This window comes from Chaetodon auriga, chromosome 3 (genome assembly GCF_051107435.1).
Source record: "Chaetodon auriga isolate fChaAug3 chromosome 3, fChaAug3.hap1, whole genome shotgun sequence".
Lineage (NCBI taxonomy): Eukaryota > Metazoa > Chordata > Actinopteri > Chaetodontiformes > Chaetodontidae > Chaetodon > Chaetodon auriga.
Genome location: NC_135076.1, coordinates 23,147,343 through 23,168,422, shown reverse-complemented (window position 1 = coordinate 23,168,422; position 21,080 = coordinate 23,147,343). Strand labels below are relative to the sequence as shown.

The following is a 21,080-nucleotide window of genomic DNA, read 5'->3' as shown; positions in this document are numbered from 1 at the left end:
TGAGACTGTTCTGATAACAAACAATGAATGAAGATTGGAAGGAAGTGAAGAAGTAAAGAAAGAAGGGAGGAGGGAGGTACGGGGGGGAAGAGGGATGAGGATGAACAATGTGATCTCTGGAGGCCCATGGGACTGTGTTAGTGTAGTCTCTGATCATTGATTACAGAGGTTTATGTACTCCCACCTACAGCACCATAGAGGACACACTCACCCTTCTCTTCCTCCTCGTCCCCCCCCGCCATTCGTCTCTCCCAGAGCTGTCCATCCTTGTGCCCTTTCCCTCCTCTCGGCCTCTATCTCTGTGCTTTAATGGGCAGGCAACCACTGCTGTAATTTTCTCCGTACTATAACTGACAAAAGGTCACGCGGAGGGGGAGGTCTCATGCTTCTAATCACTCAACACGAGCGGGGCCACTCATTCCATTCAAATGTCAGCGTGTCAGAAAGACTGATAAAGTCAAAAATGTGCTGCTGTACTTCTGCGCTGCTTTCTTTTCATTTCCTTGTGTAGTAAACGTTCAATCTGAAGACAGCAAGTGTCCTTGAGCTGCAATTACATAAACCGAGATTTTCTTTTTCTGACCGGAATCTGAATTACATGTTCACTAAATTAAATGATAAAACGAGTTTCACGGTCGCGCTTCACTGTATGCATTCAATAAAGCAATCCACCTCAAGCAACGAAGACGCTCCTGTGTTGAGCCTTTGCACTGGTTTATTATTGGTTTGCTGTTGAGCTTTCTACGGAAGACAGTTTTATCAGAATGTCCTCCTCCTGCTGCTGTTATTAAAAGAAAGAAGGCAAGTCCCCCGCTTCACAATCTCCTGCAAACCTGAAAACATCACCTGGCCAAAAGATGGCTCCTCTGGGAAAGACACACTTCTCAGATAATGGTCACAGTTGGTAAAAAGTGGTTGTAAATGGTGAAAGAAGAAGTCAAATGGACAAGAAGGCACAAAACACATACAGTGGTTGGAGGTCCAAAAAAGTTGTAACAGGTGTTTTTGGAGCATTCCACACTGTTTTGTTGCTCCATTAAATTCAGAATGAGCAGATATTTACAAAAATCAATGAAGCCGATGAGTTTCAATTGAGGATATTCCAAAAATAGACACTCTGCAAAATGTTTCCCAGAGGTGTATGTATTCTGAATAGGCTGTTATCCTCATTATTAGTGGCATAAAAGGCTTCATGTAAATGCAGCTGCTGAATACCCACCAGCTCTGACCTCTACATGTGACGACTTACGAGGAAAATCTTTAGAAATGCGTTGTACAGAGCAGAGTGACTAATGATCCGAGTCATGATTTAAAAAATGTATTTTCAAAACCGGGAAAACACCAGACGCCCGGAGCTGAGGATGAATGAGTGGCATTAGTTTTGCAGTAATACACAACAAATACTGCAGTAATTGTCGACAGACACATTAAATTTAGGCAAACACATTCTGGTTGTTAAGATTACAAATTTAGACAAGGAAGAGACGACTGGCCTTTATGTTCATTTACTCTGTGGTTTTCTGCCACAGCAGCAGGTCCATTAACCATCAAAAGAAATCAATGCGAGCACGCTGAGACAAACAGCGCAGACACCGCCATTATTGTGAACGACAAGTTCGGGGATGGAGTGTGAGGGAGGAAAGTTGAGCCGAACGTGAGAGCAGCAGCCGAGCGAACATGGACAAACTTGAAAATGAGAAAGCAGACCGCAGTCAATTACAAGTCCCATCTTGTAGTTTGTGTCTACATTGATTTGTTGGGAACTAGAATCTCTGCTTCTCCCCGGTTCACCTAATTGCACTCAGTCTGACCTGCTAATTACTTCACGGGGGGACCTAGTTGGTCTCACCTCAGTGCACTGCCTTGCTGTCTGGAGCTGTCTATCTACACCACCGTGGGAGGAAGAGGGAGAGGAAGAGGACGCGAAGGCGAAAAGCAAGAACAAGCCGGGATTAAGAATGCATGATGCATGTCAGAGCAGGGGAGAGAGTGGAGATGTAGAATGAAACAACAAGAGACAGAGAGTCAGAAAATAGAGGTGTATATATTGGAGATGGTTTGAACTCAGGTGGAGGGCATGTAGCCGTGTTAACATACTGCTGTTACTCTACTGTATGTCACCTCAGGACAGCGATGATTTGAATGATGTTCCTCGCTCTCACTGAGCTGCATACATAATTAAATAAATTGCTGCTGATTAGATAATCACTCATAATTACGAAGATAATAATGACAGTGAAGTTCATTCATCGGGAACACGGGGGAGCTCACGTACCTGATGGGATGATCCCGAAGGCCCAGTTGGGTACGAGAACGCCGAACGGGTTGTTTGTGTCTTTGTTGTCTGTCGTCTCTGACGCTTTGTGATCCTCTGACTTCGGGCTCGTGCTTTTGAACGGTGTCCACCGACTTCCAACCACGAAGGACTCAGACACTGCAGACCTGGATTCCATTTCTGTGGCGCCGACGTTGGAGCCTGACGTGAAGGTGGTCAACTGAATGACACTCATAGTCGTTTGAGATCCCTCGCTGGGTGCTGGAGTCGCTGAGAGGATGCCCTGCAGGTTTGGTGTGCTTGTTGTTCCCTCTGGCTCTTCCTGAACCCAGGAAATGGAAATCGAAGGCTCCTCGGTGGTGGCGCTGTCTGAGGACTTCTCTGTGCTCGTTGCAGTGGTGGGAGGATCCGTCCTCTGTGTGTCTCCGGTTGTCAGAAGATCCACCGTGGTCACCTCAGAGGTTGTCAGCACCTCCATCAGGGTTTCAGGTGTGGAAGTCACCACCTCCTTTCTGCTTGTGCCTTTGCTGTGCTTCCTAAAAACAGGAGTGAAACCTGAGCTACCCTCTCCTCTTCGTGAGGAAGCAGAGGAGAGGTTGTCAGAAGGCCGGCGGACGTAGAGGATCTCCCCCCTGGCCTCCTCTGCTGTGTTGGGCTCCTGGGAGCCCTGAGGTGAGGTGGTGGGCTGTTCCACGAGCTGCCACTGGGACAGAGTAGTGTGCTCTGCCACTGTCACAGGCTCAGTCTGGCTTTGGCTGAGCGAAGACTCTATGTCAGGACTCAGTTTGACACCACTGCTGTCCACGTTGCCGGCTTTCAGCGCAAATCCAGCAGGAAAGTTGCTCCCTTCACCGCTCACCTCGATCTCCCTCTCCTCCCCTGATGCAGCTCTGGCAGCTGATGGAGTGTTAGCATCTTCTCCGTCCTGGTCCCTCCCCTGGCCTGAATAGTTTTCGGGGTTGTCCTGTCGAAGGGAGGTGGGCAGGGTCATCACCTCGAGTGGCCCTGCTTTGGCTTCCATTGGCTCCCAGGTGGGACGTTTACCCACATAGGCCACATTTCCAGGGGGACCTAGTTTGGACCCACGCATGGACTTGACAGCCCAACGAAAGTGGCTGCTGGGGGCAGGAGCAAAGGCTGCGCCTCCTTTGGGACCCTGAGGACCGGATACGTTGACATGTTCGCTGGGAGGCGATCTCTCATTGGGACCTGATGCAGTGAACTCTGAAGGGAATAAAGAGACAGAATAGACTAATTAATACGATTCCATTATGAGGTGGGGAGGGTGGGGGTGGATTTAATTTTATGGATGTGTAATTAGCAAATTAAAACTCAAGCCTGGCTTACAGGAGCCCCATATAACTCTTACAGCAGAGTTTGGAAATTATGATGAAAGCATGAGTCTGCTCGGATCAGCCAGGCGAGCACTGGCTGCCGTGTGCTCACCGGTGGGTTTGTGCCATGTCTGGACTACATCTGTTTTTGACGCATATGCTCTTTTTTCTGGCCTCACACTACAAAACATTTTTTATTTTGTTAGTAAAGTTATTAAATTTAAAGAAAAACCTTCATAGAGCTTACCACAGAAAAGACAAATAGGTTTAAAACCCCTACAAGACCTTGAAACTTGAAGGTTTTTCTGGATAACAGTATATACTCATAACTAACAACCGCAGCTCAAGCTTGTAAAAATACATCCTTAGGTATTATTTATAGAGAGCTTAAAACTTAAAACTCAGCTTCACCAGAACTGGGATCAGATGTAATTGATGGTAGGCAGTCATCATTAGTAAACATCAGACCTGTCACCACATGTGAGATGTTATATTGCCAAATCTTGACTGTCACATGACCTTTTTCCATCAGAGAAAAAATAAACACACAAGCCTCTGATGTGAAATAAGCCCCCAAAATTGTGTTCACATGGGAGCCAAATGGTCCAATATCTGATCCCTGCAATATTTCCTTTAAAAAAAACTGAACAAATGCTTGACAAATGCTCCAGTCACTTATGCTTTTAGCCTTAAACGATCCAATTCAGAACCAACGCTGTGAAGCCAGATCAAAGTAAATCAGTCCTTAAACCTACCAACAATAAAACTTGTACTTTCCCCAAAGCTGTCTTCTAAGGCAGCTCTTACAAGTAACCTCCAAAACAAAACTTGCAACTTTTAGCCGTGGCCTTGCCGTTTCTAATAATCTATGACTAGGAAAAACTCTATGAATATGTATATACATAAATAAAAGTGTGTTGTATTCAGTGTGTGTACGCTAAGGTGTGCTTTTCGTTGAAAGTGCACATACGGAAACACAGCTGAAAGTCATACTGAGGTTCAGTTTGCCTTCCTTGCTCAGACGAACTCTACCTTTCGGTGAACTAGCAGTTAACTGTTATTTACTGTGAGTTGGATGTTTTGGACTTCTTTCCTCATCAGTGGAGCAGATCAGTGCGGCTACTAAAGTTGCTGGAGTTTGGAGACAAAGATGGGAGCCGTCCCTCGAGGGAGCCCGTGAACACACATGCACATGCACCGAGAGGCACAAACACAGCGAAAGGATGGAAGGATGTATTCAAAGTAATTTCACACTTCTCTTCTCTGTCCCTGTTTTCTTATTCCCCGTGGATTCTTTTACCCCAAACAACCTCCTGTAGGGACACGCTTGCCTGTGGTGAGAGAAGCCATGTGGAAAAACGCAGGAGCACTTGCAACACGATAAGCAAATGACTTGCTCCACAACAAGCTCCATCTAGACCTGTTTATTTAGATGAAGTGGTCCACTGTACCTTATCAGCTTACGGCTTTAAACCAGACACTGTCTACACCATCAATAATTCATTCAGTCTGCATGTGTGACTCACGGCTGGTGTTTTTTGCTTTTGTTTTTTTAGGGCAGCAGTGCAGTCGTGTTACTGAGAGGCCCAGCTAGTGTTGCTACCATCATCATCGCTCAGTTCGGTTTGGCTGTCCTCACTTGTGTTAACATGTCTGAAAAGTATAGCAATACAGCGGGGGGGTGTGCAACACAACCCAGCACAACAAATTACCACGAGAGGGAGAACATACACAAATATGTCCATGCATAAAATATTAAAATGGATGTAAATTATTCAGGAGGTCCGCTGCTGCCTCACACCCCAGCAAGGTTTATGAGCCCGAGGTTCATTTCCATAAGAGCCATGTAGACCGGCATAATTGTCCTATTAATAATACAAATGGCTAATTACATACTTTTACTACACACACTGATGAAAGTGAGAATAATTAAGCACATTAATCTGGTTTGATCATCTATGTAATGACCCATGTAATAAATAAAATGAGACAATTCGACAGCGGTTTGGATTTTCTTCATGCTGGTGCTGTTTAGAGTTCGGCTTCGATGCTGCAAATCTGTTGGTGGAAAAGACACAACTCAACAGTGAAATGCTACAAAACACATTTATAATAAACCCCGTTCAGACAGTAATTGTGTGCTTCCACCGTGAGTGGTTCTGCTGTGTTGACTCCACTTTACTGGAGTAAACGGGCTGAGAGAATCCCTCGGGTCAGGCAGACATGATATTAAATTGTGAGAGTGGAGGCTGACAATGAGAGACACATACAGAGAGAGAGAGAGCTGGTACCAGTGCCACCTCGGCCCATCTGCAGATACAGCATCTAATAATAGATATTGAGGAGAAGTTATTGCATGGCCACGCGAACGGTGTCAGGAGCGTCTGCACTGGGTGTCGGCGCACAGATCCCACTGTCTCCCATCACATGAATTCAGTCTGTGGGGCTGACGAGGCCGGCGTGAAGCAGACGTGCACTTCCTTGACAGACGGCAGAGCTTCTTTGAATTGCTTTAACTGGAGGCAGATCGCTCCACTAGGAGCTTAAAAAAAAGAATACTTAATTCGATAAAATGTTCTAAATATTTTGATTTGCAGGGGGAATAATTGAAATTATCACTCTACATTCAGAGACCCATTTTCACATTTTCGAAAAAAAATGTGACTTGAATTCTAATCTTTCTTGCTGATGCGCCGTCTACGTCGCAAAGCTTTGCATCCCCCTCAATCAAAGAGGCAACATGACACCATCAGTTACTGAGAAGTGCTGAGATCCAAGGGATTGCCTGCGGTGTGCAATAAGAGAGTTAATTCAGCTCACTGATGCTAGTTTAAGAAGAGACATCAGTTGGGCAGCTTTCCATCACGGCAACATTAAAGAAAGGAACGACTATTCCTCACCCCTCTTCCCGCGTCTTCCCCTTTTCTCCCTCGTTCTCGCTCCACTCATCCCCCCCCTCTTGTGTGCTGCAGTGATCATTACCGCCTACCTTCAGAGAGCTGGGGCCTAATTGGCAGAGACATAGATGGAGGTGAGAGTGAACGGCAGTGCAGCCAAACCTCCACGTTAATTGGATACGGCTGTGAATAATGCATGTGGTCTAAGGCTTGGATTTTCATTAATACCTCGGGGGTTGGCATCGGATTCCAGGTAGCACAGCAGTGAGTATTTATATTAATAAAGCCGGCAATTGCTAGGTGAGAAAAGCCTATCACCTTTATTGAATCATTCTTCTGGCTGTCTGTGGGCGAGTCTTAAGTCTTTCTGTGTGTCCTCCCCTTTAGCTGATGCCAAGGATGTGTTATTTGTTGTGGCTATTAAAAGAAAAACTGCTTCCTTCCACATAAGGCTGTGGTGCACTTTCTTTTAGGCTCCTGTCAGCTACGTTTCTCTATTTTTGGCCGATGATGAGTTTCTGAGCTGCAATTTAGGCTCCACTGTAGGTGCATTGCTCTGGTATTTATTGATCCAGCAATCTTCCAGTCATGAGCTGCTCCTCTCATCTTCAGTCCACCTTTAGGTCTGCAGTTAAAAACTACAGGAAGTGATTCTGGGTTTGGAGCTTCGGAGAAGACATGAGCTGAAAACAGTGACCTGGTGACCTTTTCTATCCTTGCATGAGTTGTACCGCATCATTCCTGAGGGCAAATCACTCCACTGTGGATGTTACCTGTCTGACAGTGTCTCCAGGTTCTTCACACGCACACACACACACAGACACACACACACTCCTCAGTGAATCTCTCGTTCTGTATGTGAACACAGACTTAAACATCTATCCATGTCTGGTCAAGTTGCTTTGTTTTTCCTCAACTGCTTAATTTATTCTCCAAAGCTAATACAAGTCAATTTTTCAGTCTAATAAGTCTTTGACTCGTAAAAATAAGCTGTAATTTGTGCTGCAGGTCCGCTTTGTTCTAAATAAACAATACATATGCGAGGAAACCTTTTATGGCATCAAAGTAGATTAAAATTCAAGCTTGGTTTGTGTTCTTTCTGACAGCTTGCACTGTAAACACGGCACACTCGATAAATATGAGAATAAAGGCAAAACAGTCTCCACTCCACCGTTTTGCAGTACTGTATGTGGTATGCCCCCTTCGTTTGTTTACAATTACTGTTTAATTAAATCTACAGCAATACTTCAAATTGCCCTGTGGAGGAATATATTATAGCATTCTTGAGGGAAAAGAAGAGAGAGTGGAATAGAGAGACGGACTGTTTACAAAGCATGACATAAACAGATCCTATAGTGGCCAGCGACATTTTAATCGCGGCACGCCTCTATTTGAAACGCTACAGTTTCAATTCATCCTCATTTCTACCCCAATTTCACACTCAGTTATGAGTTTTAAAGGTTAAAGGTGAACCCTAAACACACACAAATGCACAGACCTGAGCTCATACCGTTAACAGTGGACGGAGGGCTGGAGGCTCGTTCCCCCGGCTGTGTCGTGGTGTCTCTTTGCCCTGCGCTTTGGACTGCAGGCACTAATCGAATCAGTGGCGTCACCTCTTTCTCCTGCTCAGACAGGCCTTCCTCTGGGCTCTGCAGTGCACTGGTAGGAGCCCCGAAGGAAAAACTATCACTCCTGTCCTCCATGATGGCATTGTCAAGGCTTCCCTTGTTTCCACTGGGTTTTGCCATACTCAGGTTCCTGCTGGATGCTTCTGCCTGCATCTGGTTTTCTTCTGCTTTTTCCTCAAGAACTGATAGTCCATTCTCTGTCCCCTCCAACTCCTTCTGTCCAGTCCAGTACCTAAAGGGCCTCATCAGAGTGTTCACAAACTCAGCCAGCACACCGTTACTAGTCTGAGGTTGAGGAGTGGAAGAAGGTATGGAGGATACCGTTGGGGTGTCAGATGATCCAAAATAACCACCATCTTCTTCTTCATGAGCAGAACCCCCATGGCTCTCCTCGTTCTTGAGGTCAGCCTCCTCCTGGCTGGGTTGGCTGCTTCTCGGCCCATCGTGTTTTTCATCCCAGCTCTCCTCTGGCCTTAAGTGGATGACCACATGCTCTTCAGAGATCTCGGAGGAGTTGTTGCTTCCAGCGATGGAGTGGACTCCCGTGTTGTTCAGGTCCACCAGGCCAGTCCAGGTGGACGTCTTGGAAAAAGAAGCACTACGCTGGGCTTCTGTGGCTGCTGGGTTGGCGGTCTGGTATAAAGCCTGTGCTTCTGCAGCCTGGACCCCTGCTGGCTGGTGGGCTGCAACACACAACAGCCACATTTCATCAAAAGCAACAGCACTGTTTTGTCACTTGACCTGCTTAATCTGCCGCTGCACAGCACAGCACTGAAGCTCACTTTACCTCCCTCCTTCTTTTGCAGCTGTTGCTACACAAACAAGATTAAACACAGAGCGTGCTGCAAGGCCATACTAATGAGATTGTATTGACAATATTATTTACATGAAACAAATTCATGCTATTAAATAAAACATATTACCATTTTTATGTAATTTTAGCTTTCTGAAAGACATCATTTGTTTTAAACATTAATGTAAATGTGCATACAACTGTTGGTGCAATGAAGAGATTCATCTATCAGCTGTTTGCTTTGACAAATGCACTGCTCCTCTGCTCTCATGCTGTTCTTGTTTACTTAAAAAGATTGGGTTATGCAGATGTTTCCCTTCAATGAAACTTTCATAAGCTAACACTGTGAAAGATGAAAATGTAATCCTTTTTTTTTTTGTCCTATCTGTGGAAATATCAGTCTGTAGTCTGCTACCATCAATGGAAGCCAGAAAAAAAAAAGCTCTAGGTGCAAAGTCAGAGGTTTGGTAAATTATGAAATACACAATGTGAGCGAACAGAATGTCGTGGAAAGTCGATCTAAAGGGAAGATGAAACTTATTCCACTCTCAGTTGGTACATGATAAAAGACAAGGTCAGACACAGAGTCACTGCAAACCCCAGTTGGTCTAATTCATGCTCTCCTTCTTTCTGTTTGTCTCCCTTTCTACCTCACTTTCCCTCCTCCTCCTCCTCTTCCTCCTCCTCCTCCTCCTCTCTCTCTCTCAGGGTTCACTACACCCAACATACAAGCCCTCAAATCCACCGGGGGGAACAAAAATGTCACACAATCTCTGTGCAACCAGCTCATGTGTGACACAAACATCTTGCACTAATTAATAACCAGAATGCAATGCGATTCCCCAGACCCGCCTCTCGTTGCCATGGCAATTAGCACGACGATGGCGCATGGAGTTTGTCAGTACCTCCGTAGCAGTAGGCGTCGAACAGGGCTGTGGTGTCGGGGAAGCCGGTGCGGTTGGGGTTGTTGTAGACGGTCCGCACCCCGGGCTCGTCTCCGCCGCAGTTCTTCCGAGGGACGTTGATCGGGTAGCGAACGCTGCCATCAGCCAGCCAGCCGGGGTCACACTGGTCCAGGCCGGCCTGCCAGGCGAGGTAGAGCTGCCCGACGGTGGCCAGCTGGGTTCCCAGGGAATGGCAGTGGGTGGAGGCCGTGGCCAGGCTCAACTTCTCCGGCACTGCGGAGTGGAAGACTTCACCTGGGAGACGAGAGACAAGGTGTTCAGTTTAGTGTGTTACAGAGCACGAGTGAGAGCTCCAGGGTATTTTTAGCCCGTAAATTAAAGACTGCTTTTCTTCAGCTGTCTTGTGATTGTCGCTTTTTGAGTTAGTTTTTCTTTTTTTGGGGTTGTACAAAGTGATGTGGGAACATTTGAGCCTGCGTCTGTTGTGCGCACGCACGCACGCACACACACACACACACACACACACACACACACACACACACACACACACACACACACACACACACACACACAATAAAGTCTGTCAGTATTTTACTGGAAAACCAATGAGTTCTCACCATTTCCTTTTTCTCCTTTGTCAACTTTGTCAAAGCAATAAGAGGAGTGGAGACTTGAAATAAAGTTTTGCTTGCTATGCATATGAATGCACTTCATTTTTGCATAAAAATAAGAAACATCAGTGATTCAAGGAACAGACTATATAAAGACAATTCTTTGAATTCAAAGCGGATGCAAAGACGCATCTAACAGAAAGACAAGTACACAGACTGCGACTGAAGAAGAAGAAGAAAGGAGAAGCTGAAGAAAGGTGCGGCCGGTTTGGATAAAATGCAGCAGTGATGCAAAAATAGGGCTTTAGCAAGCAAGATGGAGAGACCTCAAGAGGACCGCTGTGTCTGCGCAGCACAAATAAGATTATATGATCAGAAAATCCACTGGCAGTTCACTGTGTGATGAAAAAAATATAAGCTTGAGGAGTGGACAGAGAGAATGAGGAGCGGAGAACAGATGAACAGGTTCGATACGAGGATCCAGGAGATTTATGCCAAGAGTAGAATGGTGTTGCTGATTTATTGAACTGAGATGAGGAGGTGAAGGGTAAAGGGTGAAGATGTGAACAAAATGAAAGAAGCAAGAAGCACAATGGGATTATGTGAGGAACGATGTGCGAGAAGAAAAACTTGAAGATGACTGAAATATTTATTGGTGGGCTGGTGAAAAGTTGGAACGAGTTTGACCAAATTAAACAATAAGTGAAATCTAAATTCAAACCAGGTCTGTTCCAGAACACCGTTGTGTATCAAACAACAGGGTTTGCTAATCAAGCTTCTAATTGTTTTGTTTTTATAAAATACGAGAGAAAACATGTAGTAATTTTAGCTTGAAGATAATTATCTGCTGATTGTTTCAATCAGGTTGTTAATTTCACTGAATTGTATTGGAAACTCACAGGTAAATACACAGCTAACTGGTGGTCATGAAATGTTCTCTGCTCAGGATTTTAGTCACATATCAGCTGTTCAAAGTGTCTACTGAGAGTTCCTGTAACTCCCACTATTTTTATGCTTAATAACAGTTGTGGTCATACCACCACATAACAAGTGACCCACATAAAGTCACCCCTGTAGTGATTTTGATTGTGGTGTTAAAATCCTGCTGTGCTTATGATTGTTCTGTGGGATATGCAAATCTAACAAACACCTAACAGGCATTTTCGGTCCGTCAGCTGTTATGGACGTTGATTTGGACTGAACCTGAATCATAACGTGATGGTTGAATATCTGCAGTGTTAAACTCTGACCCCGTCACTCCCCACAATGCTCAGAAGGGAGTGATGATAATTCTGCCCTGCAGGGACTTAAACTCAGAGGCTGCAGGTGGATTCTGGGGGTAGAGGCTCACGAAATGTTGTAAGACCGGAAGTGATGACACGGGTTTCGGTGAGTGTTCAGACCTTTGACGGCTTAAACAGCCTGCCAGAATAGAAAGGGTGTGTTGGATGTACATTTCAGTGAAAGGAGTATGTCACGTATGAGTAGCGGCGGACTTGAGTTGACTGAACTATCTCAGGGTTTAAATATCTAAGGAGTAGCAAGAGGCGCCCATGGAATTAATCGTAAACTGTAATCAGTGGGAGGTAAACTAGAGGAACAAGGCCTCCAGAAGGAGAAAATTCTGAAATTCCCATAAAGCAGCGATGGTCAACTGACAACCCACAGGCCACATCTGGCCTGCCAGAGCTTCCCGTCCAGCCTGCAGAATATAAATGAATTCAGAAAACCTGCTCATCTCACAGGCCCAGTCCGTCCTGAGACTGATCACTGATTAGCTTGTCAACAGCTGGCAATGAGCCAAAAAGTCAATAATTTATAGTAAACCTGTTGTACAAAATTTGGTTAATTCTCGAACTCCATCCTCTCCACCATCACACCGCTCGGCTCTCAGGCTCGTCATTCCCTGGAGCCGGCAGCAGCACACTGGCCGGATGATGGGATGTAACTCTGGAGCATTTCTGTTGGCTTCCTGGGATTCTGAAGAGCAGCCTGTTCACACTGATGTCAGCTCGTAAAAATAAGATTCATTTTGTAAGAAAGTGAAAATATTATTTTTTTATTTGAAACTCTGCTCACAGTGTCTGCTGAGAAAAATTCTGGCCCAAGGATAAATTTAATTGAGGAGCTCTGCCAAAAAGGCTGTTTAGATGGCGGAGCGTTGATCGATCTGGCTGTGATTGGCCCAGCAGACGCCTTAACTTTACTACATCTCACCTGCTTAGTTACTGTTAGTATGCCCGTCAAGCTTTCCCCTCGAGCACATCGCAAATGCAGTTTCCAAGGGCAGTGGTGGCAGATTTACCACTCAAGACTACTAAAACAATGGGTTTTAGATGTCAAACAGATGTAAGCAACAGCAGGTTTCTCATTTCTAGCTGACAACCCTTGAGTTTGATGGCTGAAATGCCAACTGTTGCTGGCAGATTTCATCAGCTGCAGCTATCCACTTAATGACAGCTCAAAGAGGTGGTTGTGCTGGTTTGTCTCCAGCTGACTTGGTAATACTCCCTGCTAACTCTTTTTTTAAATGAGAGCTCTGTAAAAGGTCCTTAAAAATGCATTTGGTGGCTACATACTGTACGTGACATCATGCTAAGAGACTGAGGCTAAAGTTAGATGTCCAAGTCGGCATTCTTGCTCATTGATGATCCACATGGGATACAAAGAAATGAAGGAGCGGCATTATTCTTGGTATAATATGGTGCTCCCCCTTAGCCTGTGAAGCATTGCTGAATGAAGTTATTTCTGTATACAGAAAGCTAATTAGCTGGACATGCTATCATTTGCAGCTTACCTTAGAACAAATGAACACACTGTGTGATCGATTCCTTCAACTCTTTTGTGTTTTGCTCCAAAAAACCCAAAGCTTGACAAGCCTGCCATCCCTAATTACGGTTGCTAATGGACGAGCTGTTCAGGGGAGGGGTGAGCCAGATATGAGTTCATCAAAGTCAAAGACATTTTGTCCATCTGTTGTAGATCTGTGTCTCCTTTGCCTGTGGCACCGCGAATCAAAAAGTAAAGTTTTAGGATAACACTACTGACCCACTTATCTCCTGCCTGCAGGAGGTATTGTCTCTCTTTCTCCCTCTCATTTCCACGGGCTCTCCTCCCCTCTGTCTCCTACTGCCCTCTTCCTTTCTGCGCTAACAGAGTATTAAGTCCTGGTCACAGCGTTCTTGCGCTGCACACCCACGACTTAGTGGATCCATGCATGACTAAACCCAAATTTACGATTGAAGCTCCTGACTCCTACCTTGAAGCTGCTTAGCGAAGCAGTAGACATCAAACAGCTCATCAGGGGACCTATTGCCGTAGTTACGGACTCCAGGTGAGTCCTCGCGATCGCCATAGCAACCAGGCCGAGGCGACTGGATGGGATACCTGCAGAGAAAACCAAGAGACAGAGGGAGTGAGGGAGGGAGATTAACACAGCCTGGCGATGAAAACGGCAGCCGCAGACAAACTTGGCTCCCCGGGGACGAGTCTGTGTTCACACACATACAAAATAAGATGAAACTGAACTACACTTTTATCATCTCCTGCCCCGAATACAATGACTTTAAGTATATCCTCCTCCCAGAGATTACCCAAATATATTACCCACAGAATAACAAAAATAAACACATAAATATCCCCCCCGAAACTGGCTGAAACGCCAAAGCGAGTTATACAATAACATTCATTCCATTTCAAAACAACCTCAGGACAACAATCGCAAAGCAATTCAATAGATACAATATCTTTCTTCTTTTAATTATTCTGCCCTCAGTGTGAGTTTCACAGAATAATTACCCAACCGTTTTACTTAAAACTGTTTTGAAATGTGCTTAATGCTCTGGCAACGCAAGAACTCCAGTAACGCCACAGCTTTAGAGAGAGAGAGAGAGAGAGAGGGGGAGGGAAGGAGAGGTAGGAAGTCAAGGAGAGGTTAAAAGAATCAGGAATTCCTTCGCTGGCTTGGCATGCCTGTGGGGCTGAAAAAACAGCGATCTATATTCAGGCTCCAACTGGGCAATTATTCCGCAAGAACATTGATTCCTGCAGCACCGGGGCACAGGCAAAGAGGCTGATTAAAAGATTACGCTGGGCATACAGGGACTTATGAAGTACTTGGAACACACACACTCACAAACACACATGCAGAGGCCACACATGCCTACACATAACCGTAAACCCGCAGCACTTCTTTTTCTTCAAATAGCAACCTGTTTTCATCAAAGTGTAACAAGAGAGCTAAGTCTTGTAGAGTCTCCGCCCTCAGCCTCTTTATTTCTGCTTGGTGGCTCGTGAAGCGACGGCTGATGTCTGTATTTTTTTGCGCGGCATTAATTGGACACTTTCCTCCTGGCTGATGTGCAGTCGGAGCCGACTGGATCTGGACCAATTAGATAGCTCCCAAGTGAAAGCAACAGGAGCTAAGGACGGAAGGAAAAAAAGAAAAAGCGAAGGGAGCCGAGCCGCAGGAAGGCTGTGAAAAAACTGTCAGGAAGACAACAGCCAATCTGCTGGGCTACTGGAGCAACGGTGATTTGAAATTAAAATGTAGATATGGAGAACGCTGTTGAGAGATGAGCTCTGACTGGTAATGTTAACAGAGACTTCATGGAAGGTGGCAAGCTGAAGCACACGCAGCAGCCTGACAGACAGCTCTGAGGGGGCAGATGTAGTTAACTGCCTTTGCAGCGTGCAAACAAACAATTAGGTCCAATTATGTAGCACAGTTTAGTGTTCATAAAAACACCGAAAAGATTAAAATGACTATCACACTGGCATTCTCATGTTTCATTAAGTTTTCTGTTTTTCTAAACATATCGGATCATGCAAATAATCCGAAATCTTAGGCTGAAAGTGAGGTCTGATAGAGATTTTCAAAAAGCAACCTGGTCCCACAAACAAGAGCTGTCAGCAGACCTGAAGCCAAAGACTGCGAGTGACTGTCCGGCGCAGGACATTCACATGCAGCTGCAATGCATGTGACAATCAGGGACTCCAGGTGAAGTGATGGTCTGCCTCTTGACTTCCCATTTCGTTTACTTCTCATTAAATCAACGAGCTGTCTCACCATTGGCTGCTGCTGTGTGCGTATATCTTACATGAAGTGCTTTCAGCATTGAAAGACGAGCTCATAATTGCGCTCATAACTCCCACAATGCACGGGGAACTGTGTCTTATTTGCTGACATGCCGTCTCTCACCAGAGGGCTAATTAGTCTTCTTCACAATTTCTCCCCTGCTCTATACATAACATACTACTTGAAATCGCCCTTGAGGATGCACTTTACGACAAACTTAAGGATTGCAGCCATGCTGCCGGTATCAAAGGCACTGCTTTGTATCACCATAGTAGCCATAGTAACAGGAAAGAGTGTTTCTGTTTGTCCAACAAATGCTGAACTTGATGAGGTGTAAGTATGCACAGATGAAAAACTCACCGCACAGTCTGGTCAGACAGCCAGCCGGCGTCACAGTTGTCGTAACCGTCAGCGAAGGTGGCCTGCAGCTGGCCTGGCGTTGCGATGACCGCCGAGTTCTCCACACACACCCTCTTGGCGTCAGCGAAGGTCAGGGTGTAGCGGTCATGGGGCGCCCGGTAGTGAAATACCACACCTGGAGCAAAGAGATACAGCAGGCGACCCTGAAAGCTAAGCGCATGCATTCTCGGCCTGCAACCAACAGGTCACAGAAATATTTATGAGCATGTACACGCTCACAGGTACATGAACGCAAAGCCCTCTCAACGCCCTCATCATGTACTGACATCGTTCCATCTGTGCAGGAGGAAACAACAGCATTCAGGTTCAGTAACACGCACACGTGAGTCTAATTTGCATCAGGCACTCGGCCGGCTTATCATTAGAGAAAAGAGATGTTGCCCTTGGATACAGTGGATGACAAACAGCGGTGATGTTTACTTTACTGCTTTAACAGTACACACACAATGTCACCCCGCTGCACACCGCCTGCTGTCGCACTCATGATGGAGAGACAAAGAAGGCTGACAGCGAAACAGAGAGACGCTGCATTCAGGGAGATGCATGTAATGAACCACAGAGACAGAAAGAGACGGTGAGAGGAAGACAGGAATGCAAAAAAAATCAGGTTATAACAATTGGAAGTGGCAAAAAATAAATCAACTGGGAATAAAGTGAGACAAAATTCTCTTAGCCGTGAAAGGAGCATATATTCCACTTAAATGGGAAAGGCAACACTTCAGAAGTGTCCATCTAATGTTCCCTCACCTCCCACCTCTGCCTGCCAGTCACGCAGTGCTGCTCCCCCGAGGAGCATCCAGCGACATGAAAGCCAGTGGGCGTCTGGCTACTAACACGGCCCCTTTATCTTCGCTGGCTTTGTCTGGGAGAGTGACAGAGATTCCTGCGAGATGGAGGCCCGCGTGGCAATTTGAGCATTAGCGCTCCAGGCTATGGGTGAGGAAAGCAAGCTGGGGCCGTGTGTGTGTGTGTGTGTGTGTCTGTGTGTCACATTTCCCATAATCCCAGCAGTCCATCAATCCATTCTGTCATACTGGTCTTAGTCTCTTTTTCACATGAATGTGGAGCAAGAATCTTTTTTTGCTCCTTTTTTTCTCGTAAATTCTCAGTTTCCATCCTTTCTCCTTTGAGGCTGTGGGACTTGTCCAAACAGAGATGCTAGCTCGCTGGCTAATACGTACACTAGAGAGACGAATGGGTTTCCTCTCGGTATGGGAGACCCAGTCCTATTCCACATGAGGGTTGAATGCCTGATACCTCATGCCTCTATTTTTACCCTCTGCATCCCCACACATCCCCGCACAGTCTCCAGGGACAGGAACAGGAAGACAGCGTTTGTGTGCAGGCCGTGTGCTTTATGACTGTGTGATGCCCTCGTTGTAGCACTGAGCAGTTGGTGTCCCTTGGCACTCCACCGCACTTCATTTTAACATTGACTTTGTTTAAAGTCAAACTAGAATTTGATTCATTTTGTGTGTGTATGGAAGTGTAACTCCAACAAACCTGTAGCTAAAAGCGTTTTTGTGCAGATTTTTAGAAACATCGTCCAAACGCTCTGGAAGTCTGGCATAATCCCAACTCACAGTGAAACTTTAGAGCTTTGGAATTATAATTTTGACCAAAGCACATAAGTCAAAACAAGGAGATACTAATAAGATATGGATTTCTTAGCAAAAATTCCTTATCGTATTAACAATACTACAAAGGAACACATATATACTGTGTTAATGATGGTAATATATTTGGAACGGTTTAAGTCGGCAACCATGAAGAACCATGCTGAAGTTATCTGCACAGTATACTTCCCAACATGCCCAGTTCTGATGTATTATCCATTGTCCTCACACCAGTTAATAGTGGATCGCCATATCTCACCACAGACAACGGCTGACACGTGCAATCAATGGTGCTGCGTTCTAATTGGTGAGACACAGCCAATTGACCAGTCAATATGTGCCACCACAAAACAAAATGGAGACAAAACAGGGAGTGAGGAAGAAAGAGGCAGCATGGGAGAAATTAAGAAAGAGATGGCAAGAAGGAAGGACATCTCATCGGGGCTTAGGCGTGCACAAATGAGTCTATGAGAAGAGCAGCGTGGATTAATATGATATTGATATAGCTAAGCAGTATCAATACCTGCTAATTAATACGTTAAGCACTCTGCAGAATTAGTGTGGGGACGGCTTTGGTCTGCCACGTAGCGTGACTGCCAATTAAGACTAAGCCCTGGAGATGGCTACTCCTCGCCAGCTACGTAATTGGTTTCCCTCTGAAGGAGTGGTTTTCATAGCGTGTTAATCGATTGGCCGAGAGGGGGAGGACGCAGGGTCTCCCAAGCATTGTGACAGGGGTCTCGCTTACAAAATGTAAACGGCTTTAATGGAGAAAGATGAGGTGCTCCACTTGCTTGAGAAAACCAGCTGGCATCCTTGTTGAAATGTTGAAATTATAGAGGCATAGTGGCCCGTGTGGACGGGTCCCACACACAAACGCACGCTCGCGCATTCTCATCTGAGCTCCGTGCAGGCGATGCGATGGAGGCTGCTGTATGTGTGTTACTCTCAGTGACACACGGAGCAGCCACTGTAGCGTGCTGTGTCTGAGTAAAAGAATGAGGCTACTGGGCTTTCAGAGCTGATGTTAGCAACACTAGAATGGATTTGTGGAAGCGGCAGCATGGCGAACGGTGGCTAATGCATCGTGTGATTCCCTGTGGTCATTATGATAATAGCTTATTATTAAAAATAGTGAGTGACCTGGAAAGAATCTGACGAAAGCTCTGCGGCTGAAATACTCTGACACAGTAATTATGGTTCTACTACACTGAACCACCTCCAGGTAGTCTGGTAATTCCACAAATACGGATGTCCTGGATACAGATAATGCAGTAAATGGTTTGTCCATTTAGTTAAGCCACCGAGAGCCATACAAGCTCTCGGATTAACACGATTTGACAAACAGTGCACTGCTGGGTTCCACCCTTGTTGGTTTCATTAGGCTTCCAGTGCATGAACAACACCTGAGTGGCCCAGGTCAATGATGTTTAATGTGTTCTAGTTCCCTCACCTTTTCCCCATCATCATACATTCTACACGGACAGTAAACAGGCCTGGGTGTAATGGCTGTATTAGGCTGACATGGAAAACAGGGTCATTATTATTCATAGTGGCAAACCTTGGGAGCAATGGGGGAGCTGTACACAACCAGAGTGGAGTCTTGACTGGCTGAGACAACACTCTGTGTAGCTGAAAACAGGCAGAACTTCCACAATGACATAAATGGTGTGTATGACTTTGTACATCACCACTGATCAGTTGATGGTATTATTAAATTTGCTCAGAGATAAAATTGAATCATAGAAATAAGCAGGTTTATGAGGGCGGTAGCTGATTCTTGCTCTTTCTTTCTCAATTTCAATAATGCTTCAGTGGTGCGACTGTCCATTATTTCTGTGTATCACACTATAACACAGCTATCAGATTCAAACAAATCCCACTATGGGTGCTGACTTTGGTAATTAATGACAGAAAGTAGATGAAACTTTCATTAACTCATCTTGCTCCCTCAGCTCCTGTGTTGAAAAGATGGATTAACAGGCGGATGAAGTATTTTTTTGTTTAAAACTCTTGAATATTGCTAAAACTTGTAGTTTGGTTTGAATTTTAACAATGTATAAAACATGACTGCCATCACTGTGAGGGTTTATTTGCAATGCAGCTCTTCCCTTTAGCTTCTGCAGTGAATTAGTTATTTGATGCTAACCGCGCTAGCTGCACGTGCTATTTGGCTCTGCAAATGTGAAGCTTTATTACCTGACAACAGGCCGATTTGTTGTTTGTTTCTCTCAATCAGTTCCCAAAAAATCCTTAACAATGCTGAAGAATGACTCCTGGGAAGCTAGCAAGTGCACTAGCTTGTAGCAGCTAGCGACCCTAACTACGAATAGCATGTTTCCCCAACTCTGCACCAACTCTGTTTGATCTCCAGGTTCTTGGGATTAAAACATTTTTATTCCGTTGGGCAGGACATTAAATAGTTTCAAAATCCTGATGTTTATTTAATGCAAATAGCATACAGCTAGGTTTGCTCTAGAATGAAATTCCCCACAGCGAGTGCGACTTGCGAAATGTCCACATTTTATTCACCTGTGACCTCCAGGGGAACCGTGTCCTGCTCGTCGTTGATGCCCACCACGACCTCGCAGCGGTACAGACCAGAGTCGCTAGAACGTAGCCCTGACAGAGCAAGACTGGCGTTGTAGCGGTTCTCATTGTAACCAGGCAGCGTTACACGACCCTGGAAGGCCTTCTTCACCTGCAGGAGGAGGGGGTGGGATGATGACAGTGAGAGAGGGAAACGTCTTGAAACACCACTGAGCTATTTTCACTTTTGCAAAAACTTGACAACTTTTCACAGCAGTCCCTCTCAGCCTTTACTGTACCTTGACCACATTGTCTTTGGCCACCAGGACCGACTGTTCCTTCTGCAGGCCGTCGGAGCCTCTCTGGCCCCAGACCTTGGTCCACTTGATCCTGGGGGGCTCATGGGATGAACTGGGGCGGAGCGTGAAGAGGCAGGGGAGCAGAACGGTTTTGGACAGCTCCTCGCTAATGGTCTGATGGGTCACCTTCCGCATGTTCACCACAGTGTCGGCATTGGTTAAGCCTGAGGAGAGGAGGGGGGAGGAAGAGGAGAGGGGGAGACAATCAATGCTGTCTTTTAAATGAAGCCACATGACGTTATTTCTCATTACCCTGAAAAAAGGTTTGTTAATTGCTTTGTGTAGAAGAAAACACACTGTCCTTCCAGGTTCTTTGTTCCATCAGACTGTCCAGGTTGCGGAGTAAAAGGGAAAGAACAGAGGCTCGCTGTGTCTGTCTGATTATTGGTCATTGATCCAACAGGCCATTACTGTGCTATCTGAACAGTGGGAGGCAGGGCTAGACTACGGAGGGAAGATATCAAAAGTCCTTTTGTGAGCCATACATCAAACCTGCATATGCATTATGGAATCAATATCAACAAGGTCTTTGCAGCTTGAAGCAGCACCACCATAGAGATAAAAACGTTACTTTCATCAAAACATCCAATGACAGAGAGGAGTGTCATTATAAGAAATCCAGAGTGTGGTGCA

At 45.5% G+C, this 21,080-nt stretch overlaps 1 protein-coding gene across 1 annotated transcript in view; it reads right to left on the bottom strand.

The window, feature by feature from the left end:
* Nucleotides 1-21,080, bottom strand: part of ncanb (neurocan b) — a 135,270-nt gene that overhangs the window by 72,287 nt on the left and 41,903 nt on the right. Inside the window, exons 3-9 of the mRNA XM_076726223.1 lie at nucleotides 20,388-20,611; nucleotides 20,092-20,260; nucleotides 15,884-16,058; nucleotides 13,706-13,833; nucleotides 9,836-10,129; nucleotides 8,017-8,820; nucleotides 2,276-3,499 (exon numbers count right to left, since the gene is read on the bottom strand). Coding sequence (XP_076582338.1) covers nucleotides 2,276-3,499; nucleotides 8,017-8,820; nucleotides 9,836-10,129; nucleotides 13,706-13,833; nucleotides 15,884-16,058; nucleotides 20,092-20,260; nucleotides 20,388-20,611 — 3,018 coding nt within the window. The remainder of the gene's footprint in view (nucleotides 1-2,275; nucleotides 3,500-8,016; nucleotides 8,821-9,835; nucleotides 10,130-13,705; nucleotides 13,834-15,883; nucleotides 16,059-20,091; nucleotides 20,261-20,387; nucleotides 20,612-21,080) is intronic.